Raw genomic sequence first — 26,427 nt, 5'->3', positions numbered from 1 at the left:
AGGAGCCAAAGACTTACCAGTTGGGACAATCACAACATAACTGGCTATTTATTTTAAGCATTGGAAGTCACCGTCGTGTCCAAAGCTTGTTTGGGCTCTGCAAGAACATCAGGGAGTGTCGATGGTCCAGACCTTGTCCATTTGCTGTAGATGGTCAAATATTAACTATTAGCTAGGGAGTAACTTGTGGTCTATTCAAAAAATTGTGCACAAATGTTAGTCATTAACTATCCAAACTTATGATTTGGTGAATGCATTTTGTTGCTATGTATGCAGATTTATTTTCTGTTGATCAATTGTTGAATATGATATTTTGATATGGAAAATGTGTCACCTATAATATCAGATGTGACATATAATCAACAGCAAAATAGATGATAAATATACGTTCATAATGACATATCGAAACGTACAGAATCGATTTCACACCAATTTGATTATTAAAATGAATCATATTACCTACGATTGTGAATGAATACTAATCAATGTGCAGTTCAGAGCCCACCTTGAAATATGTTCCTAATGTTTAACTGACAAAATACAGTGACGCCATTTTAATGTTTGTAAACAAATGTTTACTCATACAGTTAAGAATATTGATACAGCAATGTAAAGCTACCATAATGCACATACCTATGGACTTATGAATCATAATGGGCACTAGATGGATTATAATAAATAGTTGAACACAACATCTGTACACAGAAACATTGCCCCATAATCCATAGAAATGTACATATACCAGTACAACATTTATAATTCCATAAATTTACGAATGACAACTCCTCCAAAATAAAACTGATATCCTCCATTGTTATGCCTCTCTTTACTTCTTTTTTTTTTTTTTTTTTGAAATAAACACAAGCAACTACTGAATTTATAAGGAATTATGTACAGGTTCCTAAACAAGAAACTCCATAAAAGGCACAATTGTCTATACAACATGTACAAAAAAAAATATCTGGAGTTGACAAAAAAGTAAAAATAAAATGATTGGTCATCATTATAATTTTCAGATGATTGCACATACAATATGAATGTCAGCATCTGTGCTTTGAAAGGTGATTTGTGAAGAAACAAACCCCTGAAAAGTGTTTTCAGTCTTACAAAGTGACAAGAATTACAAAAAGAGAAGAACAAGAGCTTTCCACTTGGGGTTTTCAGGTGGCGATGACCAGTCTGTCTTCATCATCACTTGATACCTCATTATAGTCATCAACTGCCTTCTGCCAGCTGGTCACTGGCGGTGGTCTTGGAGGTGCAGGATCACTGGCTCCCTCAGCTGATGACTCCTTAGCACTGTCTGCTTGGCTCTCAGGAGCTGGTGATCGATGCAGCTGCGGGGATTTATCCCTTTCTTCCCTGACAACAGTCTGCGTGAGCTCTGCTCTGCTGCTGCCTCCAGGGCTAGCCCTGCTGCCTGAGGTCACTTCTGGACAGCTGCTGACCTTTAAAGGGGCGGGCGGTGAAGCAGACATGCAGCTCCGTGAGGAACCAAGCCCATGTTCACCTTGAGATGGCTGTGCCCCTGGAGCTTCCGGGCTGCCCTGCCTCTCTGAGGATCCAGGGAGAGGACTAAGGGTGGAGAGAGGGCTCAGAGAAGGAATGATGGCAGGCAGGGCGATGTTAACTATCTGCAGACCTGGGACATGTGTCTGGGGGCCGGTGCTGCTTTGGGAGGTGGGGTTGGCAGCTAAAACCTGCAGCCCAAGAGTGGCGTTGAGGGTGAGCCCTTGCTGGTTCAGCAGCTGGGTGGATGCAAGGCCTGTGTTGGTCAGCCCCATGAGGTTAAGTGTCTCCAGACCTACTGGCTGTATTGTTTGAGCCTGCAGGCCCGTGACCTGCCCTAGGGGGAAGCAGGGCACAACACTGCTGATTGGTTCCTGAACCACAAGTGGCTGGGTTTGTAAGCCCTCTGGTTGGGGTGGAGTGTTGGGAGCTGGTAACGGGCTTGTGTTTCTGTGAATGACGCTCACTGCTGGGATGGTGAGCTGGACAGGGCCAGCCTGAATTGGTACGAAGGTGGAGTAAGCTGCCAGGCCAGCGGGCACCAGCTGGATCCCCCCAACTGGGACCATGCTGTAAGAGGAGCGAGAAGGCTGCTGGGAGTGCAGGGGCAAGTGACTGAACAGGTGGGTCTGGGTGTCTGTGCCTAGTGTTTGGGATATACCCTGTGGGGGAAAGTGCATGGGACCTTGAGAAGCATAGGAAGAAGTCTGAGTGCTCCGGTCCACTGGTATGCCCGATTCACTGGTTGCCAAAGCGGGAGGGGCAGAGGAGGTGTCCTGTGAAAAGAGAGAAAAAAATGAATATTATTTCTTGACTCAGTTTTGGCACAATCCTAGCAAATTTCAAGACGTTAAGATGGAATGGTATTTGGATCGATCCACCAAGCCTAATCAGAATTAATAACATTATTCACCTTTTTCAAAGCATTCACAGGAGCTTTGTGGAAGTGCCTCGCATGCAGGATTCAATGTAGGGGTATGGATAGGAAAAAAGTGAGGCAGGCAGGGAGGGGTGGAGAGAGACACAATGAGAATACATGGGTCTCACCTGGCCTAGCTTGGAGCCCTTGCCTGGCACTGGGGGACTAGGGGGCACATCAAAGTCAGGGTAGTCGATGGACATCTGCCTGCATGGTGACACTGGGCTCATCATGTGCACTGACTCTGTGTCTGAGGTGTAGGAGTCTGATGTGGCAGCAACAGGTGGAGGAGAATAAGGGAGAGGCATTATGTTGCAGCAGGACCCAGAGATGGATATCTGCTTGCTCAGGGACACGGGGCTCATCATGGGGACCGATTCTGAGTCTGATGTGTGGGATTCAGGAGCTGGAGGCTGGGAGAGAGGTAAGGAGACTGAGCTGATTGACATCTGGGCTAGGAGGGCGCTAGGGGGGACTTCAGCCTCTTTGGAAGGGATATGCTGTGGGCTGGCAGAGACAGAGGGGTTAGTAGAAAGGCCAGACTCTGCCTGGCTGTCTTCCTCTTCCTCCTCATTGTCATCATTCTCCTCATCATCAGGGCCATCAGAGTCATCGCCATCTGAATCTTGACGGTCAGCACTGCTCACGTGACTGCGGTCTCCTGTAGAAAAGAGAATATGTAAGATTGAAGTCTATTCTTGCTATTCCACCGAACATATGAGTCATCAGAGCTGGTATGAAAATAGATGGGCCCTTTGGTAGTATTGAACCACTTTCATTCATTAAATATCTTCTATTGTCAGACAGTGAGAAAATCCACAGCTAAGAATACAATTCAGTGATGTTTTGTGCTGCTGCTGCATAGTTTCACACCCTAGACCACCATACGCCCCTGAGCTCCATCACAGGCAGAGGAGGAAAAACAAATATGCTCTTAGAGACTGGGACCATAGAATGCTTTCAGGCAGCTTCTCTCTCTCTTTTTTTTCTAAAATTAGACGCAGCAATTTCCTCTTTCTAAACGCTGTGCATGCCGCCCACATGCGCTTTGAGTTAACAGAGGAAGAAGCTGCTGCATTTAGAATTTCTAATTAGACCATGGCAAAGCTATTGATCGGCATAGCAACAGAGCACAAGCAGGGACAATCCATGTTTTACATCTCATGCCATTAACAGGAGAACTATTTAAAGAAGGGCAATCCTGTTGTTTGCAACAAAAGCAAATGGGGTAAACAAGTCCCCAGATGTAGTAGGTGCATTAAGTCACTGTTACATTTGTAACAATATACTGTAAATAAACCCCTGAATTTACAGAGAACTATTTTTTTTCCGGTAAGTTGTGTTTCCCTCTTGGCTATGTCTTAAGCACTGTACCTGAGTCCTCTGCATCCTGATCCTCAATGAGACCCTCAGGAACTCCCATCTCCATGCATTTCTTACTGTGGGCCTTGGATTTCATGTGCTTGGTCAGATTCCCTGCAAGTAGAGAGGCAGTAAGGTCTTACGGGTGGGTAGAGCTCGAACAATAGCACAGAAGGAGTTTATGTAAGAGAATGCGGTCTTTCGGCAAGCTGTATGTAAAGGGTGAGTAACTGATAAAGACATTTTTAAATGAATGTGGGTTGCTCTGACACCAAGTACTGTTCTGCAGTGTGGCGTGGGTAGGCAAGTTCGATAAAGAATGGTGAATCATACTGTCTTGGTTTAAGAGATGGTGAAGCAACATCTTTAATTTAATAGCTCCTACAATTAAGAGCTGAACTGTAGCAGTTCAAGGCTATATATTAAAAACACACTGTCTCAAATGTCTCAAATTGTGGTGAAACAAATTGTATGTTCAGATGTTGAATCAGTATATAATTTTATTATTACAACACCACTATATTCATCATGGTGTTCAGTATGTGTGTGTATATCTCCAGTATGTTAAAGCAATTGTTTTCTCATAGATGGTTAATGTCTGGATCAGTACATTTACTGTATTTATCTTACATAAGAATACATTCCAAATTAGTGTTTCATATATTTATTTGATTTTGTCTAACTGATTATTGTGAAAGCACTTAGATCCACACATCTCACTGCATTTCTTGTTGGATGAGAAATATTGCACTGATCATCTCAATCATATCATGATAGACAGTAGTGCAGTATTTTTAACCAAATAAAGGAGTAGTGGTTAGAGTGGTTTAGATTTGTGGCTTTGAACACTGATCAACAACTGAGTTCTAACCTTTGGTCTTAAAGGAGAAGTTGCAGTGGACACAGTGGTATGGCCGCACATCGGAGTGGGTACGGATGTGTTTGCGCAGCATGCTGGGCTTCTTGCAGCGGATCCCACATTCCTCACAGATGTATTTACCGCGACCACGTCCACGTACGTAAACATACTCCTCGTTAGATTTGTACCTGGGGGTTGCAATAGAACCATGAGGGACACATAGATATAGGAAGGCAGAAAACCAAACAAGTAAGATTTCTCAATGTAAAATAATATAAAATGAATTAATCGCCTCATGAATAGTTTTGAATCATACCCGCCATCAAATATTTTGACCCGTCTTGGTTCTGTTTTAGATGACATGTCCTTGTCTGACTCATTGCTGGTCTGACTTTCTGGTTGCACTTTACTTCTGGTTTCAACAGATGTAGACTTTTTAGTTATTGGCACCTGCAGTAAAAAAAAGTGATTGATGTATTTAATTATCTGATTTTTAAAAAAGGCAGCAATATAAGAAACATTTTTGAGAAAGCAAACTTTCTTTCTAGAGAAAATTAGTTCTTACCCTTGGCATGACATCTTTCAGCTTGCCTGAGTAAGACAAGATATCAGATTTTCCACTAGTTCTTATGGCCGATGTGTAGTGTATCTTCTTGGAGCTCTGCTTGGAGTCAAACAGAGACATGACAACCTTGGTGGGCAACCCAAGTGGGTTATGATTGTTGGGGTTGACTGTCCAGACAGCATATGCCGAAGTCTTTAGGTCAGTCTGTGGAACATGAAGGGGTTTCCGCTTCATCAAGAAACACCATGTGAAAGTGGTGGCAGTCTTCAGGCTGGGGAAAGACAGGCGGTGACTATCTTTTGTGTTAACCATGGATACAGATGTGGTCAATTTCATCTGACCACCATGGAAACTGGAGGGCCTGATAGGAGATTTGGCAGGAGTCCATCTCTGTTCCTCAGCTTTCTCTTGGGGCTTCAGAGTATTATTAGCTGGTATGGAATTGCCTTGGCTACCAGGTGTAGTATGCAGGGCAGGGGCTACCTCCTCAGGAATAACAATACTTGTGTCTTTTTCTAGCCCAGTGCTGTCAGGTGACATAGGCTTAACATCATCAGTAGCCTGTGAGTCCTTCTCCCCATCTGTTTTAACCTGTGGCAGAGGTGGGGCTTCAGTTTCAATGGGACTGTCCACCGGTTCAGTTGTGCAAACCTGTCTGACAAGTGTTAGCTTCCGCTGCCGGGTAACCTCTGACATCTTGGAATTAAGATAATTCACTGACCTGCCATCAGTTAGACAGGCCACACCATGCTCATCCTTAGCTCGCTTTTGATGCTTTTCCATGTAGATGTCCAAGCTGTTGGCAGGTGACAGCATTCGTTTACTTGAAGCAGTGGGTTCCTGCTGTGGGCATAGAGTTACTGATGCCAGTTTCTGTGTACAATGTAAAGACCCAAGAGAAGGTGCCTGTTCTCCAGTATGGTTATGCGTGCTAACCGCTTGAGTTTGAGTCCTGTCCTTCTTTGCACTTAGTACAGCATGAGTATCACTATCGACACTGTGAGTGGATGAGAGGCTATTTTTATTGGACACAGAGGGAGCAGGTTGCATCTGCTCATGAGTTATGAGGATCTGTGGCAATGGTACAGCACCAGCTTGGGTCTGGTCAAATGGGTCCCTTTGCTGTTCACCTGACAGAACAACAGTCTGTGTCTTAATCTCAGGGGCCTGTTGATGGGGTTGAGCAACATATACATTTTGGAGTACATCTGACGATTTTGAAATGCTCAACATTGGACTGGCAATAGGTATTGTTAAAACTGGCAAGGCTATCTGAGTTCCCGGTGTGCTGGAGAATGAAAATGTTTGGCTTGCTCTCAGAGCGGGACACTGCAGTTGGTATTTGGGCACAAAACATTTCTTTTCTTCAGAGTCGGCTGGTTTGTTTTGGACATTCTCGCGACACACTAAGATCTGGCTCAGCGGCTGTTGTATCTTTTGGCAAATTTGAACCCTTGATGTTTGATGCCAAGGGTGCGGAAGGCCATGAACTTGTGGCTGCAGAGTCGGGCTACCCAAATTAATGCTCTGCACCATTTGTTCATTCTTTTGCAAGGGTGATTCTCCAGTATGCAGGACAAAAGGCTGAGCCATGGTGCGCCTATTGGCAATGTGAATCTGCTGGGATCTATTCTGAGTTAAAGAGCTAACATTTGTAATGGGAGGTTTGTCAAGAGGTATGACTTTCCGAACAGGCTGCTGACTCTCTGGGCCTATTTTCAAAGACATTTGGCGAACTAAAGGCCCCCTCCTCCTTTCAATAAGTGGCACCTGGGAAACTTGGGAGATTTGTCCACTTTTTGACTGCCCCATAGGTGACAGAGATCTGCTGGGAGATACATTGCCACAGTCAAAGGACTTGCTACGGTAGTCACATGAAATCTCAACAGAGGGTTGAGTACAAGTGATCTGTTCAGATGCAGCACGTCTCATCATTCCAGGCACACCAAGGGTGTTGAGGGTGGTTGGCAAGCCTTGAGACTCTGCAATTTTGGTGACACACTCCCCTCTAGAAGGACTCTCTGACCTAGATGGTTCATCTCTGTCAAAAGAGGCTGAGATGCTGGAACAACGAGAAAGACTACTGTCCCTGCTGAGGCTTCGTGAGAGGCTGGACTCAAAACTGGATTCACCTGAGGAGTGGTCCATTTGAGCAAGACGAATTCGCTTCTTTTTTGGTGGAAGTTTCTCTGCTGGTAACTTTGACAAACTCTCACTTCTCTGGGGCCAGCTGAACTGATCTGCAGGCTTATCTGGTGGCTCAGTAGTCTGTGTTTCATGCTCTCTGTCAGGCTCTTCTGTGACCAGAATCTCAGGAACTTGGATGTTATTTTGGCGAACCAGACGAGACTGATGGACAGGCGTAGAGTTTTCACCAACTGCTGCTACCGTGCCATCAGTGCATTGTTCCTTCCTATGTTTTCCATGGTCAGCACTCTTAGGTTTGGTTATTTTTTCATGGTAGCTGTCAACAGAGACATTTGCTATTGCATCTGTTTTGAGCTTGTTCTGGGAGTCCTTCTCCATACTATCAACAGGAGAGGCCCTATCAATAGATTCAGTCTCAAATGAATTGGGTCTGCTGAGAGAGTTGGTGTGTCTAATGACTGAAGTACCACTGCCTTGTCTTTGCAATTCTCCTTTAGTAGAAGTGCTGATCTGGGTCTCTCGTATTGGTGACAGTCTGGAATCTGAAGTATTAATACCTCTTGCTACGAGCTGAATCTGAGGTAGCTTTGACTGGTTGTTTTTGGGCTGTATATCTACTATTACATTATGCTGAGAAAAAGTTCGACTTCCCGGAGCTGTTGGTAGCTCGAAACTAACTGAACAAGGTGGAATAGTGTCAGTAGGAGACTGATCATCCTCATCTCCAACACTTTTCATTTTCCTTCTCTTCCTAATTGATGTCTGTTGATCAAGTATTCCAGAGCCACTAGTTGATCTAGGGACTAAGGGCTGCAGTATGTTAACGTGAAAAACATCTTGATCAGTTTCTTTAACAGTGATTGGCTTATTTTTTGGACCATGAAGCTCAGAACAATAGAATTTCTTATGAGTTTCAAAATTCTCTAATTTTCTGTACCGGTTCCGACAAGTTTCACACTCATACATTGTGCCTTTATTCTGTTGAGGCTTTCTGTTTCTGTCCTGATGGTGCTCAAAAGATCTGCTTCTTTGCATCAGCTCTGTGGAACTACTTGGACCATGATAGCCCTCATCCATAGAACGAACAGATGGGAGACCATGCCCCTCACTTGTGGAAAAGTCCTCCACTGCGGCTTGTCTGACTAACGTACGAGAGTGTATTGCTGGATTTGGGGTTGATGGAGCTGATGAAAATACATCATCATTCAGTGAACTAATTTTGTCATCAAATGACTGACAGATTCGCAAAGGATGGGGAAGGGGCGCAACATTAAGGGGAAGAGCAGAGTGTCCTGGTGTAGTAGGCATTGAGTTACTCCTCGTTATTGGCAAACAATCCATTGGCGGGTACTGAGAAGGTACAGAGAGAAGAAATACTGGCTTTGATTTATCTGTGGGAGTGAATGGGGACTTGGGGATATCCGAGCTAGAACTTGACCTTCTTCCCATTGGTTTAAGATCAAACTGGAAAGAGTCTTTAAATATGTATGATTTAGGGGAATCTATGCTACCTCTTCTTGAGAGAGATGTCCTCCTTGGCTTTACACTGTCCAGCTGCTTGTTATCAACTACTGCCTCATTATCAGATATCAACTTTGAAATTCTTTCTTCGAGAGACAGTGCTTTGGCTTCTAATGGTGGACGCATCTGTCCTTCTGTGGCCCGTGACCTTTGCTCAGCTGCTACATGCATTACTGTGGCAACCACAGGAGGGACATTGGGAAGAATATTCTTGGCAATGTCAATGTCCACTGGTGGAGTTATCTTAACAAATGGACTGGGAGGACTCATGGCCTGGTCAGCACTTTCAGAACGTGAGAAGTAGCCAGAATCTGTACTTCCCAAACTGCGGGGACTGAGTAGACACTTAACCTGTTGCTGTTGAGAAAAGTCTGTTGCTTGTTGCCTCTGAAGCTGAGCATGTCCACCTAACAGTGGAGACTTGCACTGTTGGTCTTCATCTTCACTCACAGTATCTAGTGAGGGATTTGTACCATCCACCTCTTTAAGAGAAGACAGGACTGTGATGCTTGATCTCAGATTGGCAGTCTGGAACTCTCGTTGCCGTTGTGCAGCAGCTTGCTCAGGTGCTGTACCTGTAACTCTTGGGCTATCTGCCCTCAGAGGGGAGACATTAACTGGGTATACGACAACTTTTGGAAGTGCAGCTGTCACTCTGGGCTCATGAGCCCTCTGACCAGAGGCTGGTTTAATTGACTCAAACACAGCTGATGAGTCAGCTTCCCCATGGCTTGCTTGGGTTGTACCTGCACTGTGTAAACTATTTTCAGACAAAGCTGCCACACTGCTCTGTGATGAGTCAGGGTCCAAGTCTGCAGTGCTACCTTCCTCATCACTGTCCCCACTCTCTTCCGCCTCTGAGTGTGTACCGAGGGCTTTGTCAGATTCTTGAGATAACGATCCACCTCCAGATTCAGAGCGTGCAATGAGACCCAGTTTTATGGCATGGGCATGTGATTTCTTGTGCTTGTACAAGTTACTCTTGGTTTTGAATGAGAAGCCACAAGTAACACAAGGGTATGGTCTTTCTCCTGTGTGAGACCTGATGTGTTTGAGCAGTACACTGGGTTTTGCACATGCCCGGCTGCAGTATTCACAAACATATTTTCCTGGCTTCTTAGGCTTTTGGTCCTTGTAAACCTGTTCAGCGCCAAAGTTCATTACGGTGGTCATCTGAACTTGATTGCTGCCAGGTGTAACTGGGACCTGAATGGTGCTGGGAACACTTGCTGAGAGGGACTGGCATGTGTGCACAACTGGTGGTTGGCTTTGTGGCAAAGTATTGGTGCCTGATGGAATAGGTGCATGAGTTATAGTCGATGGTCCAGTGTTAAAGCTCATGTGCAAACTTGGCTTTTCTGGATTTGAAGCAACAGGAATAAAATGCGGTGTAGCAAGTGGAGAGGACTGCATGGGAGTAACTTGTGTAGATGTCTGCCCATTTCCTTGTAGTGGTGCTGCAATGCCAATAAAGTTACCTTGTTTGTCAATATAATAAGTCTGCATATGGGAATGTTGGGCCTGGAGACCAACATTGACAGCTGGCATTGTTAATTCACCACTAGATTGAGCATTAAGAGTGGGTGCTGGTTTTCCAATGGCCTGCAAGGAGTTTTTCCTTTCAGCCAGTGTACTAAAGTCAGGCTCCATGGCCTTAAGTAGAACATCAAGTGGAGCACTGCTGTGGTAAGGATCTCCTTCAAAGCTGGGTTCGTGGCTCTTGCTGTCTTTAGGCTGAGACACTTCAGCAGTAATCAAGGAGCCCTCTTCACCATCAGTGGGCTCAAGTGATGGTGGCCTAGAAGATGTCTCCTCCTGTTTCAGCCTTTCAGTGTTGGTGGAAGATGACCCCTTGTGAGGGGATGCTGCAACCAGTTGAGCATATTGTGGGTCTCTTTTCCCACTGGGTGATGTTGAAGGATTGTGGGAAGGACTGTTGGACGAGGAGCAGCAAGACAGTGTAGCTTCCTTGGATGGTACTCTGTGGAGTGTTGTTTCAGATGTTTTCAACTGTAATGGCTTCTTCACTGGAGATTTTGGAATTTTCTCTTGTCGATTCTCTGCAACAACTTTTTTCCTCTTCAGGCCTTTTATGTTATCTGCATTTCTTCGACTGCTTTCAGATATCCCTGTGGAGAGAGACACAGAAAAGAACTGTGGGTACAGTGATGCCATCTTTTTGCAAACTTTTCCCAAAAGTCTACCTTATGGGCAGAGTGTGCTTTAAAGTCCATTTTAAGAAAATAAATTATATTTCTTGTGCTTAATTATTGAAATTTGGCTTGTTGTCTTATGAAACTTAATACCACTTAACAATTCTAGCATGCTGTTTTTGATTTGGGGATCAAAATCTTTAGACATTTAGTCATTTGGTTTAAAAAATTAGTAAGCTGGTGAAAAAGACTAGTCAATTATGTAACTCTTTGAAACATATTAGTCATTCCTAATTTGCATCAACAGTTTAGCATGCCGAAGAAAACAATGGCTAAAATTTTACTCCCCAAAACTGACTAAAAAACAATAATTTTATCTCAGATATTGACTGATCAATTATCAAGTCTAATTATGACACTTTTCTGTAAACAGAGGAGATGACATTACATTTTTCTCAGACCAAAAAAGCAAACAAGCAAGCAAATACTGTTTCATTTACTACAGTATTTTGAATATATATACAATTTTACCCCTCACTACTGAGAAATTGATTAATTAAATATTAATCCTGTGCTACCAAACTCTGGTGACAAATAGGGCTTAACACGGCTGAACACTTCATATGATCATTCTTCAAACCTGTAATTTAATGCTGATGAACATGCAGAACACTTTAATTAGCATGCAACTCAATCACATGTTTGATATATAACATTCATGGCTGTTATATAAAACAAAATCTTGTACTCAACAGCTGGTAAAGTGATATAACTTCAATCCAGTACAGTGCATCACCTTCCGTGTTTAATTTTTGAAAAGCTTTCACTAAAGCTGAATGCTTTTGTTGTTTTAATTGAAATTGGAGGGGGATATATTCTAAGATTCAGACACGTCACCCTTACTTTTATTTATTTGCTGTGTGACTAATACCTCAGGGTCCCACGCTTCATTACGTAAGTAAACGATCATTTTTCCCTTCTTTGCTTTTCAGATCGTCGATGTATGTAGGCTTGGTTGATCAGAAAATGTAACAAACAAATCTAAGACGGCGAAGGAGAAACTGCATTCCAGTGCTAAAGTGCCGCTGTTTTTAAAAGGGCACACCCATATCATGGTGTCCCGTAATTTGTCATTTTGGCCCTTCAGTCGTGATTCAGTGTTTTTTAAGAACATGTTGCATAAGATTAGCAGTGCCATGTCACAGTTTCCTGGCTTGGTAGGTATTTCCCAAGATGAGGTCAGGGTTCCTTTAAAGCCTCTAGCATAATTAGATTGAGAAACGCCTTGTCTTTACATAAGTTAATCCATTCTCCACACAAACATGTCACCAATGACCATTTAAAGCCACGCACAGCCGCTGTAACATGCTCTCAAAACAAACCCAGTAAATCTTAATAACTCAGTTGAAAAGACTCTTTGCAAAGAAACACGTTTGTATAAACCGCCGCTGAAAGACATGGAAAAGTCCTTCCTCCCCACGACCAGGACAAGTCTGCAACGAGATTCCATGACTTCACCACAGCTTTACCACCACAAAACATACTTCATAAACAAATATTTGTCACTGTCTATCTTCAGCTTTAACTTTCATTGTTAGAGAAAGTCGTTGAGGCCATCTTTGGATCAAAGTAAAATTCAATCCAATCACCAAATTCTGCCAATCAGTAGTGAAGCTTGATATTATTTTCCTGCCCTCTCAGTGATTGCACATTTTACATTCTGTAACTACTCAATTAACCATATGAAGGATGTTATTTTTAATGGGAAATTAAGCCTAAATGGTCAAGTGTGAAAGAGCTAGTGAAAGAATTAACTTCTTTTTAAAGGCGGGGATTAACCTTTGACTGGCAGACACGGACATCAGTACCTGCTGTACTGTGAGAGGGGGATTGACATATTCTTATTTTTACTCTTTCTATTTAGCGTCTCTGTCCAATCTTAATTACAGTGGATGATTCAATCAAAGCTTGCATGTTCTGCAAATAAGCGGGGTGTTTTTTAAAAAGGGCAATGTTGCAGTGATGAGGTAAACTCAGCTTAAACAGAGACTCTGAAGCTGCTCTGGCTCAATCGAACTGGTTTTTCTCTTTGAATGCGGTTACGTAACAAACCACTTAACAAAAGAAAATGTTCTTCATGTGTGTTTAATAATGGCATTACTGTCGTGTTACTGCACAGTGCACTGTTCTCTATATGAAAACATTACTGTGTTCATGTATCAGATTTAGAAAATAAAAGCCATAAAACTTTTTCTGGATAAAAATAAATATTTAAATCATCAACTAGGTCTTCAAATTTCAATGTATTACAGATTGTGAGGGAAGAATTTAATATTCTAATTATGGCCACTGCTAAAACACATTCAGGGTCAAATATTTTCAAAAACAAAGTGTGTGCCAGCACTGACCTAAAACCCTGCTATTGTAAAATACTCACTCAGGAACGTAGAAGCCACATTAAACTTTTATACTGCACACAGTTTTACTGAAGCAGAAACATTAAGTGTGGTAACGGCTGCAAACATCCAGATGCTTCGCAACTGCAACTGGATCTGCTATCGTAACGACCATGAACCAAATACAGTTAACCTCATTTGCAGGTAAATATAGCGATCAATAGTGGAGTTCAGCTAAATAACTAAAGCAAAAAGTGATACACACACAATAAATATTTTTGTACCACAAAAAACTCCCCTTCATGTGAATTACATTTATTTTGTGCTTTTAGTGAAAATCTAGTCAGATCATCCATTTCATCCCCTTTAAACCACCAGGTGGTGAATAAGAAAACAAACTCAAACATTCAGAGTTAAAATATCACTTACCTTTCTGTGAGCCTTTGGGGTCTTTAAGCTCTTTCTGTGCCTCTTCAATTTTATCTGTAAGACAGCAGCAGAAACCATTTTCAGCACAGAGGACGGTGCTGCACAGATGCAAACAGACTCTGGCTGCACAGCGAAGGCAGCGCTGAATGTAACTAATGATACCGGGGATGCTTCCCACTCGGCTGCAGCGGGATGAAGGTCTTTCAAATGAAAAACAGATATTCTTCCATAGCTGACAGAGAGTGCACTATTCCATTATGGAAACTACTGTAATCATGAAGGGGGCAAGCCTGTGTGCACACACAATAACACAGCCATGCAAGCACACCCACTTAAAGAAATAACAGCATGAGTATGATATACAGATTAAGTTTGCAAGGAAGTCAATACGGTGGGTTCATTCTCATTATCAGAGCGAGCACTAACCCACAGATCAATTTGCATATTGAAATGTCGTTTACACCCCTCAGGGAAGACAAATGCGTCTCAATCATCACCCACAATCCAGCAGGTGAATAACCTGCTTCTGTGTGAAACATATGGATGTGTGGGAGGTGGCAGAGTATTCACTGTGTGTTACTGTAATCAATATTAATTATACACGCTGCTCAATGTGCCGTGAATGGGTTATACACACAGAACAGAGGGAAGAGGTAAACCCTCTGTGGGAGGAGGTGTGTGCAGCATGAATGTGTACATACATGTTCAAGGCTCATTAGTTTTACTTTTCGATAAAAGATGAATTCACAGTTTAAACTGGTGAAATTATAAACTGGATTTATAATAATCAATAAAAAATAAACAGTGCAAAGTCCAGATTAACAGTTTGTTTTCTTGAGGGGATGAAGTTGAAGTTGAGGGGATGTGGTGCACCATCAGCAGCTTTTTCATATTTTCTCCCTGTTTTTTTTCTCCACTTTCTATTGCATGAAACTTGCTGAGCTCCCACACGACAGTTTTGTTTACTGTAAACTACAATAATCAGTTTCTTCTGGTAGCAGGAAACAGCAGGGTTTTATGCAAAGGCATAAAATCCAGGCGAATAACTAATCTTTTTTATTTTTTCTGTGTGTGTAAATCAGTAAAAACAAAAGCAAAGGGCCTCCTACATGTGCAAGAGTGCGTGCAACACATTAACAGCAGAGGCAAACGGGTGATTACCGGAGGAGCAGAGCATGTTTCTGCCTCCATGTCCATGGAAACTAGATGGAACAAATAAACCCTCTGTGGATTTTCTGCCCTGCACATGACATGAGAGTGGAAGACAAGTCCTGAAGGACCAATGGTAACAATCTTGTCCTAGATTGCACAAACGTTAATGGAGGGTGAAAGAGGATGTTCTGCGGTTCCCAAAATCACAGAGCAATGCCGGGAATACAGGGAGGAGGGGCGAACACGAGAGGGCCAGGGAAGAGGTCAGTAGATTATGTCATCATATGTGTGTGTTACTATAGTCACACCCTCCTCCATGTCTCTGTTTCTCTGTATATCCCAGGCACACGCCACAGATTACATAATGCGTCCCCACCCCTGCGCTGCCGTGGAGCAAAACAAAGGCACCCTGCCAGCAGAAACACAGCAACCGAGGCTCGTGATGAGAGGGCAGGGTGTTTGTTTATGTGTGCGTCTTTGACAGAAAGGTAGACAGAGAGGAGAGAGGTATGTGACCATGTGAACGCCCTCGACAACAGGAATCAGGTAGGCTGTGTTTTCCTGGCAGTGACACCGTTTTTTTTTTTTTGTTTTTTTGTTTTTTCTCCAAACAGAGAGGATCCCGAGGCTTCGCTCAGAGAAGCCACAGCTCAACCTCACAGCTTCCTCAAGTAAATGACTGTGTTATTGCAAACCAATTTGAGATAATAAATGCTTATTTTGGCGGTTAGAAGATTTGGAGGTAGATTTTTGCGAGCGTGCGCTTCATTGTTTGCACAGCTTGATACACATGTCTTCTATTAGACCACACTGGCAAACTGAGGCCAAAGTGATTACTGCCCAACAAAAATCTGATTAGTGGTTCTGTATGGTAGGAGAGCTACTATAGATCAGATTGCACCTCTTACATAACAAGCCACAAACAAGACCCCCTCATGCCGAATGACACCCATGAAGTGAAGCTCCGGAGCGCGGAGGAGAACAGGAAGCAGCAGCCCAAATGAGTGGAAAGGGACGAGGCAGCGTTAGCCTCAAAAAGGAAATAAAAATATTCCATCCACCGAGCCGAGTCATTAAGAAGGCAAGGGATAATTACAGGGTCGTTCATATTTCCCTCATTATGGCTAGTGGGGCTGCTGAAGGTGGTCTGGGTGATGGCTACATACTTCATCTTCATCTGAAATCTGTGCAACTGTCCCGTAACCACAGGAAAACAATAACAGGAATGTACACAAGTGTTGCGCGTTAGCGGTGATGAAAACCAGAGCAGACTGTGGAGCACCATCACCAAAGGGAGAGAAAACAGTTTGAGGCCAGCGACTACAAAAAGACCCCACTTATTACTAAACTGCTTACAAGTGTGGTCTTAAACAAAAAAGAGGAAGGTCATTTCTTGAACGCTCAAACTCATAAGGACACACTGCAGACAAGCCACACTGATTCTTTTAGCCAGCGTTAAAGCTGCTTCCAACCAATGAATGACACAAGAAATCACCAAGAATCTGCAAAGCACATCAAGCCTCCTGCCGAAGGGGCTGGATGTGCTGAAGCAGGCTGTATCATAAGCACAAAGACTGTCGAGTGTCATTAATAATTGAGCAGAATGTGACTCAATACACTCGACTAATGTAACTTAAACATGCGGTTGTGAGATTGCATCTTACTCAAAACAAAGAGCAGACTGATCCACATCGGTTCAGTGTGACAGGCCGTTAAAGTAAGACGCGCTGTTTGTCATCGTCTCCTCCTTTGTCCACCTGACTCCTCTGATAACTCCTCACAGCTCTGCTTGACAACAGTCCTACAAACGTGGGCTCTGGAGAGACGAGGAGAAATGAGTCAAGGTGGCCAACTGCTGATCTCTGATCCGTGCAGCGTGATAACTAAGGATATGCGAGGATCAGGCTGTGAGGGGCCGGAGTGGGTGTGGGGAGGGAGTTACTCTCCTCGCTGATCGCTGTCATGACAACCACAGATCTTTAATACCACCCCCCACCCCCCCACCCCGGCCCACTCCTCTGCTCTGTTAGTGATGAGTGGGAAATGTGATTATTTGTACCCCGAAGGCCAAAGTGACGTCACCGCGCAGGAAACATGCGTGCTTTTGAATCCTGACGCCCACCTGATGTGAATTTACAACCCATCAGTTGTGGCCGGGGGGTGGGGGGGCTCAGCAGGAGGGGAAGCCCACCTCAAGTCTATTAAAACGTCTGACAGACAATTATCAGTCAAGACGCGGCCGCAGATACAAACACATGCTAATGAGCTGGAGCGCCGCGTCGCCTCTGGAAAATGGACCTGATAAACCAAGACGGCGTGAGGAACGAGACCCCTGCCTGTCTAATAAATAACAGCAGTACATTACAGACAAGTGGCAACTTCAATCAACATGGAGCAGCAGCACAACTGCCTGGCACTGGATCCCCCCCCCCCCCCCCCCCCAGTGCCCCCTCTGCCTGTTGGCTGACAAATAACCACCAGGCTCCACACACCCTCCTTCCTCTCACTGCCAGCTTGTAACACATTCATATTTTGCTCAACAGCCTGCCCTGCTGGGCCTCCACATGCCAAATGGCGGCCATCAACAGCATAGTGGCAGCTTTTCATAGAGTCCATATGCACAGCGTTCACATGTTTCATGGCCCCGGCCGCTTGGCTCCAGCATTTCCTGCTCGCATCAAAGATATATATTTGGGGTGGAGGGGATGGGACGAGTTGTTTTGCAAAAACAGCATCTGTGGGGGTTGAGGTGTCATCAGTATGCGCGACACTACACCAGTATACCAGCAACAAGCCTGAACAATGCCAGTGGACCACAGCGTGGGCAGATGGGCGTCCACCGGCGATGATGATGATGGTGATACAAGTGCTGCAGCAACTCACTTTATCACACCATATTTAATGTATCAGGACAAATGGCCTCGCATGTAGTTCAGAGAAACACATGCAGTGGAGCGAGGACCAGCCAGGAGGATTAGGTTCAACGTTTAGACGATAGCAGGTCGGCGTCTGGGGGGCGCTGCCAGCTGGATGTGGACTGCAGTGTGCACATGAAACCAGTGCTGTGTTTGGAGAGGGGGAGAGGAAGAGGAGAGGAGGAGACGAGGAGAGGAGAGGAGCGATGCCTCAGCAGGCTGAAGATGACGAGATGGGAGTCGGCAGCTGCCCCCTTCTTCCCTGTCACTGTGCGGGAGGGAGATGGAGATTATGTAACTGGAGCACCTCCACCAGCCTGCTGCACACACCCGGCTGTGCACAAACACCAACATCAAACACACCCTCGCACTGCCTGATGCATTCCTAGAACAATCACTAACGAGGACTTCTCTCACTAACAAACACTTAAATGTAGAGCTGAAGCGATACGTCGATTCATCAGATGAGATCGATCAGCAGTTAGTTTGATGATTCATCAACTGTTTATGTCACTTTCAAGCAAAAACAGAACCAAGTCTCTGGACTCTGCTGGTCTTTGTCTTATGACTGAACTGAAAATTGTTGGATTTCTGATGGTTGGTTGGACAAAAGTCACCTTTGTGGTGACTTCAGGGCATTTTCACTGATATTAAGCAGACGAGCAGGTTAATCAATAATAGTTGCAGCCCTTCTTAAATGAAAACTGCATCAGAGCATCAGAATCGTTTAGTTAATAAACACAAAATGTATGCAGTGAATGCTGCTCAGAGAAAACAAGCACTCCTCAGACGTCCCATGGTCCCATTCTGCAGATGAATCCTGAGTTCAGTTAACTTGATAAATGCCAGATTTGTTCATTTACGTAATGACAGTTTTATATGACATGTGAAAGCCAAAATTGTGAATCACTCTGGAAAAAAATGCAATCAGGCTTCACATGACGGTGACTGTATCATTAAACAAGGACGTCTCCACGCTGCGATCGTCACAACATCCCCCGTCGCCTTTAAGGGAAGTCTGTCGAACTTATCTCAGCGTTCCTCCCGCGGCCTGCGGAGGAGACGCCGCGTTTCTGCAGCCCTCAGCAGCTGACCCATGCAATAAGCAGCCATAAGGGTTACTGTCAGCATCTGACACATCCTTTATCTTCACGGACACGCCCGTACAAAGAGACTCCCGCTGGCCTCGGGGGAGATGAACCGTCTGAAAGCCGAGCCTGAAAGACTCGCGCAGAGGGTAACTGCTGCGACAGGAAGTACACAGCGCTCTCCTCAGTATTCGTGGACAGACGATGATGCAGAGCAGAGGAATCCCCGACATTCCGAGAGTGTCCTATTACCCTGCAGTCTATCATCATCAGCTGGCTACGAGGGGAGCGCCGTGACTCCCTCTCCTTCCTCACATTAGCTGGACTGGCTCGCTCTATTGAATCTAATCATCACAACAGGACAGAGGGGAGGGGAGGGGGCGCAGAGGTACAGATACAGCTGAAATGTGTCCGACAGGGAAATGAAGCAGTTTCGATAATTGATGATCTGCTCACTTCAGCCTCCTAATCGTGATCCTGAGTCTGAGACATTGAGATTTTCTGACAGCAGTAATACGTCTTCCACTTGGTGAGAGGAACCACACAGCTGCTAACAAACAGCATCAAAGTGGCCAAACACATTTTGTTTGTAGCTGGTTTCACGTGTTAATGAGCAGCTCCATATGTAACCCAGGAAAAGAAGCTGATCGAGCTTCTTTAAATGCTGTGACCTCAAGGCGAGTGACCGTCTTTAAATGAGGACGGGAGACCCTCTGATACACTGTCGGGAGTCTTTCAACCATTTGCTGGCTCCAGCTTTTCTGCTTTCCTCTGCTTTATGTTGCAGTAAATTGAACATCTTTGGGTTTTGGATTGTTGGTCAGGAATGACAGTGCCTTCCATACTCTCCTGAAGTCCAGTGTGATGTTTTTAAATGTCTTTTTGTCTGACCGACAATCCAAAATCAACCAGATACTCAGCAAATCTTCACATTTGAGAAACTGTAACCAGCAAATATTCTGCATGTTCGGGATAAATTACATAAACTTGAAATAAATCAATTATCAGAATAATCTGGGACTCATTTTCTGTTTATCACTTCATCAGCTTTTAGTCCGCAGCACCGACTTCAAAGACTCGAAAGCTGGATTTGTAATCTCGTCTTATTTTTATTGAAATCAGAAGCTTTCTGATCAAATAAGTGATCTTACAGCTCCTTGTGTTTTTGGATTTTATGTTAAATACACACAGAAACACGATTCTATTAAAAGTACGATACCGAAAAAATACCCCTCTGATACAGAAACGAAAGGTATCCACACGAGCACTGAGGCAAGTCCTGCTCTGTCTGCAGCCTGGAGATCAGCTGCTGACTGCTAAGCATCAGGGTGGAGGGCGGAGGGCGGAGGGAGGGAGGCAGCAGAGGCTCCACCGGGGGAGACTGTTTATGTCCTGCATTAAAAACTGCATGTTGAATAGAAAAGATGCAGCCGGGGCAGTGAAAGAAACACAGCGGTGACTAACTGGAGCTTCAGCCACCTTTTAATAATGTATGTCTGTAAAGGGGAGAGACGCAGATCCTCCACACAGAGCGACGAACAACGCAGATGTCCGAGCTCCCGTTTTCTACAACAACAACAACAACAACAACAACAACAATCAGAGGTCCTTCCTCTTAATAATTCGTGACGAAGCCGCAAACACCCAGCGAACAAATGAAATATTGATCACGCTCTCCCTCCTGCACACACGCAGACAAAGACAGTGGTTTGGTTCGGTATCTGCTCAGCACTGCTGCCCCCGCAGGAAACTGTAGGTGGAAGAAGCAGCAGACTGGAGGCCACTGATTATTGGGACTGCGTGGGCACCCTTGTGAAAAATTGATATAACGAGAAACCTACTGGGTGGGTAGAACAGTGTGTGTTTGTGTGTGTGGGGGGGGGGGTTTAGTGGTGCAGGCGGAGCTGCAGCTGAATGTGAACATCACCCTCTGACACCTTTTTCAGACCACACGCATTTAACCTTCCCCCCAAAAATCTGCCTGCACCAAAACAGAGGAAAAAGAGCCAGACTCCAAACACAATGCAGACGAGCCGAGCCAAGAAACACCAAATAATGATTTCCTTCCCTCGCACTCGCAAATCATGGAAGGTGTGAAGGCTGCTTTGAGACGTAGTAAAACAAATCACAAGATGACGACAAGATTAAGAATAGAATCTGCAAATAGTCATTATTGATTAATCTCTTGTTTTCAGTTCAAGGGTCACAGATTCACGTTTCAGCCGATCAGTCAAGTCACAGTTTACATCCAGGACTCAGAAACGTTGTGGGGTTTTTTTTTTGTTTTTTTTTTGGCGTTAACATGGTGTTGAGATGTCACGTTCATACAGACGGATAACCCAAAAATACGCCTCAAAGGCTCAGAAGAAAACACTGGTTTGATCAAGGGTTTCTGACTAAAAAGGTTTGGAAACACTGATTTAATCTTTAAATGTCAGAAAAAGTAAAAAAATGCCAAAAACAACAAAAGTGCTTGTTAATGTTCAGTGTGAAGATATTCAGTTTACAGTGATATGAAACAGAGGAAAGCAGTAAATCGTCACCAGTGGAGGAGCGTCCTTCACTTCAGGAGAAGTACCAGTACTACACTGGAAAAATATAAGTACAAGTGTAGTCCTGCATTAAAAATGTTGAAGTATTATCAGGATATGAAGCATCAAAGTGAAAATACTTCATACAGTGAAAGTTATTCCTGGTGTTTAAGCAGCATTTCACTGATTGATTTCTAAATAATTTGTATCGAGCTGTAATCAATCTGCAGATTTTCTTGATCAATCCATCAGTTCTCACAAATATCCAGAACCAAATTATTCATTTTACTGTAATTTAAGACAAAAATGACAAATCCAAACATTTGAGAAGGTGAAACTATGAGACGCTGAACGATCACTAATCAATGAATCCACTGATTCTTTCACTGTTTTCACGTCGTTTATTTTTTGTAAACTCTTCATTTGTCCAGAAACTGTCATAAATGTGAAGTAGAGGAAAATAAAATACTTAAATAAAGTACAAGTACCACAAATTTTCACTTCCACTACTGATCCTCACACGTGAGAAACTGAACTTTGACCTTCTTGTTTGAAAGATAACAAACGTGAAAAAAAGTGGAAGTAAAACAAGCTGCACGTCAAACTTCATCCAGTCAGCGTCTCGAGTTCCCCTCAGGTGGTGACTCTCTGACGGGCGCCGTGTCATCAAACGACGCCTCGGCCGACCCCGTGGGACAGGAAGCACACTAGTGCACGCACAGTTAACTCTGTGCAGCAGCCCAGAAAGAAGAAGAAGAAGAAGAAGAAGAAGAAGAAGAAGGAGGAGGAGGAGGAGGGAGGGGGCCGCATGCAGCTCACATTTTTATTTAACTTTATAGTGTTAATTCAATTAGTCTCCATCTACGAGCTGATTGACAGGAAACGAATCAGCAGACATTTTGGTTATCGTTCATTGTTTGAGTTTCACATTTCAGGCAAAAATCACAACCTGAAATCTAAACTTTCTTTGTTTTACATCAGAGTAAACAGAAGAATTGAGTTCATTTTTACAGGTTAGTCGTCCTGCGCTGTGACTGCTCATACATTTATCTTTGTGTTTGTTTATCACTGGGACCTGGAAAACCTGTGAAGAACGTGCACATCTGCAGTTCTGTGACAGCTGAGTGGTTCCATTTGCCGAGGAAGGTCATGTGACACGATCGAAAGCTCCAGAGCAGCGACTGAATGCTACTGAGGTTGTTCTGCTAACGGCTGTTTGCAAGGTCAACAACGACCTTCCAGTCTCAATTAAACTGAATCTCTTTGGTAAATGAGTTCGATGAGAAGAAGAATGATTAATGTCTCATGTCTGTGCGGTGAATCTGAAGCTACAGCCAGCAGCTGGTTAGCTTAGCTGAACTTGCTAAAAAAAAAAGCTGCAAATAGTGACAAAATGTCATTTTTACACTTTCATTTTTGTACGGATGAATCAAACAAGACGTCACATGTAACTTACTGAGCGTTGGAGGTGCTGACAGATGACTTTTTCCCCTTAGGACAGAGCTCAGCCAGCTGTTTTCAGTCTTTATGCTAAGCTAGGTTCACCACCATATTCACCATAAAGACATGCAACTCAGCAAGAAATCAAGTAAGAGTTTTCACCCAAACGTCAAACTAATCCTTAAAAAAATGAGCTCTGAGAAGTTGAGATGCTCAAAACACTTTGCTCAAAAGTTGCCAAGCTAAAGCTACGTGCTTAAAATATGTGACATTCATACAGTTCACAGTGACGAAACTCCAACTGTATCACAAAGTAAACGCAGCACTTACACATCAGTGTGTTCAGAGCGCCGTGTTGCCCCACAGATCCGTCAGATGAGCTGAAGGCTCTGCAGCCCACCGAGCAGCAAAAGGCCAAAACACACGACCCCAAAACACACCGGATCCCTCAGGCTCCACCAGCCCTCTGCCCACTCGTTGCTTACCGTGGCGCCACGTTTGAGTGACAGCTCACCGACTGCTTCCTGCCTGTGTCGTTCACTTTGACGACAGCCGTCACGCTCGGCTTGACGACAGCGGAGGTGCTGCTGTGGACGGTGGGTTTCAGCAGAAGTCAAAAACTGCATCTGCACACACGTCTGACCTCAGTCTCACTGCCGGCGCCGTGAAATCCCATTCAGCACGGGCCAGAGTCACTTCGCGACCCCAAACCACGCAGCACATCTGCGTTTCCCAGCAGCCCCCAGGACAAAATGTTCACTTCTTACCAGCTGATGGTTGGTGGAGCAAACACTCAGAAGCTGCCTTTGTCTGGGCACAAAAGGCAGCCGGAGACAGAACAACAAGTGCACACACTCCTGTGTCAACACAAGCAGTCACAAGTCTGCGCTTCCGCCCTATCAGCTGTGGCTGTGCAGCGGTGCGGGGCGTTGCCAGCGGTTTCCTCAGAATAATGTGACGAGGAGGGGAATTCCTGTAAGGGCCAGGAAGCGAGGGGGGTGGGGTGGGGGGGGGACCTGCCCAAACAGAGCGGGCCGGGTGACGTCACTTAAACCGGCTTTGGCTCCCTCCAGGGGTTCCTTCCCTCGCTCTCCCTCCCTCTCTCTGTTTGTTTCGGAGGGGGAGGATTTTAAAGTGCCCTGCCAACTGCTGGTTGCCCAACAGCTCGCTCGCTGGGCGAAGAGGCTCTGAGGCGTTTACGGTCCCTTCAGACGGCTTTTAAAATACCGTGCTCAGCAGTGAATGTGTTTTTCTCCTTGATCAGATGGTTCCTGATTGAAAGTTTTAGTGTGTACACGTCTTTGGTTTCAGAGGTTTAATACTGGACACAAGACGTCTCCCAATGTAAACAGTGAAGGTTTCAAGTTTCCACATCGCACCGCAACAAGGAGTCAACTGACAGAAAATACATTTCCAGCTGTTTTTTTTTTTGATGATCGATCGGTCGATTCATTAATGTTTTTCAAACAAAAACAGGAGCTTCTCAAATGTGGTGATTTTCTTTGTGTTACTTGATAATAAACTGAATATTTTGGGGTTTTTCATCCTGGAAATCATCATTTTATCACCAAAACTAAAAAGCAACAAAGTGAGAACTGACAATGAAATAACTGTTAGCTGTGATCTCATGAAGTGATTCTCGTGTTGAACTCAGATTTGAGGCGAGCGCAGAGGAACGTTGACTGTGAGAACGGCCTTCCAGTCAAAACGAGTCAAACTCTGCACAAACATCATTCTGCACAGTGAACCTCAAACATCCAAACACTGATAAGAAAACCACGTTTTCGTCTGGACGAGGTCTAAATCTAACATGTTTGTTCTTTCTTGTTGCTTTTATTTGTCTCATTTTTGGATTTTGATTTGATGAAACGTAAAGCACATGAAATATTCTGCATAAATAAAGTTTCCTGTGTCATCGCTTAAAAACAGCAAACCGCCGTTCTTTGTTTTAACTGAGGAAATCCATGAAAAACGGAGTCACCCAGCAGCAATATTGTTTTTTCTTTTTAGCTGCAAAAAAAGAGGCGTTCAAGGCTGTGTGTGGGCGCAACACCAAGAGTCTGGAAGTGGCCGTGAAAACTGCCGGCTCTTGTGAGAGTCAACATTAAACTGTGCCACTCAGTCGAAGCTCTTAAAAAAAAAAAAAAAAAAAAAAAAAAAAGAGCCGGCAGGTAAACAGTGAATGAGTGACAGATGTTGACACTGACAGGCTGAGATAAAGCTGCAGGGTCTCAGTCAGATACCGCCTGCAGGTCACCGGGGTGTGGGGGGGGTTCGCTGTGGCTGGGGTCGATATTTAAAAGGACGGGAGTCACCTCGCTCAGGGCGGACGGGCCGACAGCAGACAAGCGCTCAGCCCGCTGCGTTACATAAACACGACCGGCCGGGTGTGAAATGACAAAAGCGCCTGAGTGACGGCCGTCTGTACATTTCACCTCACTGTGCTCCACTCTGGAACAAAGAGGAAGCTCCCTCTGCTTTATTTTTGGATTAGTCATTATGGGGAATTCTGAGGGTTTTACAGCGTGGCCGCAAAAGAGGTTCAGAAAATCAGAGAAATATTTACCCAGGCCAGAGACAACAAACAGGGTGACCGAGCACTTTTCGCAGTGTCATTGCCGGAGTACAGAAGACAAATACTTTACAGGCAGAAACTCCAGGATCAACATCACGCTCTGTAATTAGGGCCAGCCGAAGCAACAGCACAGAGTTGGTGTTGGCGGGTTGAAAGCAAAAATAAACACTGACTCACATAGACGGCTCGGCGCAGAATCTCCACTGTTCTTAAAAATGACATAAAGAGGGATCACCCTGCAAAAAGAGTGTGTGTTAGCAGAAAGTGGAGAGCAGCGGAGGACACGCCGCCTCATCCCTGTGGGAACATCTGAGTTAATGACAGCTGAGCCTGCGATAATGCAACAGAGCCTGAATGAACTAATCCAGCTAGTAACCTCTAATACCCTGCCCTCTGTGCGCCGGGTGTCCACTAGGTTAAAGATGTCCACAAACACACACACGTCCTCGCAGTCATTCAGCTTGAGAACAGTCATGAATTGAGCCGACTGTGTTGCCAAAAAACATTCTATCCTCTCTGCATACAACCAGACGCCCACGCTGACCCCTTCATACTCTGAATACCAAACTGAAACCAATCCAAAACCACGTGGGGAGGGCCGATGAATAACAAAGCTCCATCGCAGGGCTGGACACTTTTCCTCTGTTCAGAAAGCTGCCATCTTAACCTTCTTTTCACTCGACTTGGTCTCAACACTTAAATGCATACAGTCGCGATCAGAACTGCGCTGAGACGCACAGAGGCCACATTCAGATGCTGCTCGTCTGAAACGAGTTGATTTTCTGGCAAAAAGTTTCAGCTTTTATCAGAAGCAAAAAGGTTAAACTGCAGGCTGAATCCGGCGCGATCACTATGTACATTTACT

At 44.5% G+C, this 26,427-nt stretch overlaps 1 protein-coding gene across 6 annotated transcripts in view; it reads right to left on the bottom strand.

Moving 5' to 3' along the window:
• Window positions 1-552: 552 nt before the first annotated feature.
• hivep1 (HIVEP zinc finger 1) overlaps window positions 553-26,427 on the bottom strand; it is a 54,893-nt gene continuing 29,018 nt past the window's right edge. For 4 of the 6 annotated variants that reach the window (XM_076754789.1, XM_076754790.1, XM_076754792.1 and 1 more), the window contains 7 exons: window positions 13,862-13,915; window positions 5,215-11,012; window positions 4,966-5,099; window positions 4,662-4,837; window positions 3,803-3,904; window positions 2,557-3,089; window positions 553-2,285 (listed from right to left, as the gene is read on the bottom strand). In XM_076754789.1, the coding sequence (XP_076610904.1) occupies window positions 1,161-2,285; window positions 2,557-3,089; window positions 3,803-3,904; window positions 4,662-4,837; window positions 4,966-5,099; window positions 5,215-11,012; window positions 13,862-13,915 (7,922 nt within the window). In that variant the 3' untranslated portion in view covers window positions 553-1,160. Of the gene's footprint in view, window positions 2,286-2,556; window positions 3,090-3,802; window positions 3,905-4,661; window positions 4,838-4,965; window positions 5,100-5,214; window positions 11,013-13,861; window positions 13,916-15,022; window positions 15,054-23,317; window positions 23,387-26,427 lie in introns of those variants that run through there. The other 2 variants (XM_076754794.1, XM_076754793.1) reach the window with 2 other exon arrangements.

This window comes from Chaetodon auriga, chromosome 17 (genome assembly GCF_051107435.1).
Source record: "Chaetodon auriga isolate fChaAug3 chromosome 17, fChaAug3.hap1, whole genome shotgun sequence".
NCBI classification, from domain to species: Eukaryota; Metazoa; Chordata; class Actinopteri; order Chaetodontiformes; family Chaetodontidae; genus Chaetodon; species Chaetodon auriga.
This window is presented reverse-complemented; position numbering and strand designations above follow the sequence as displayed.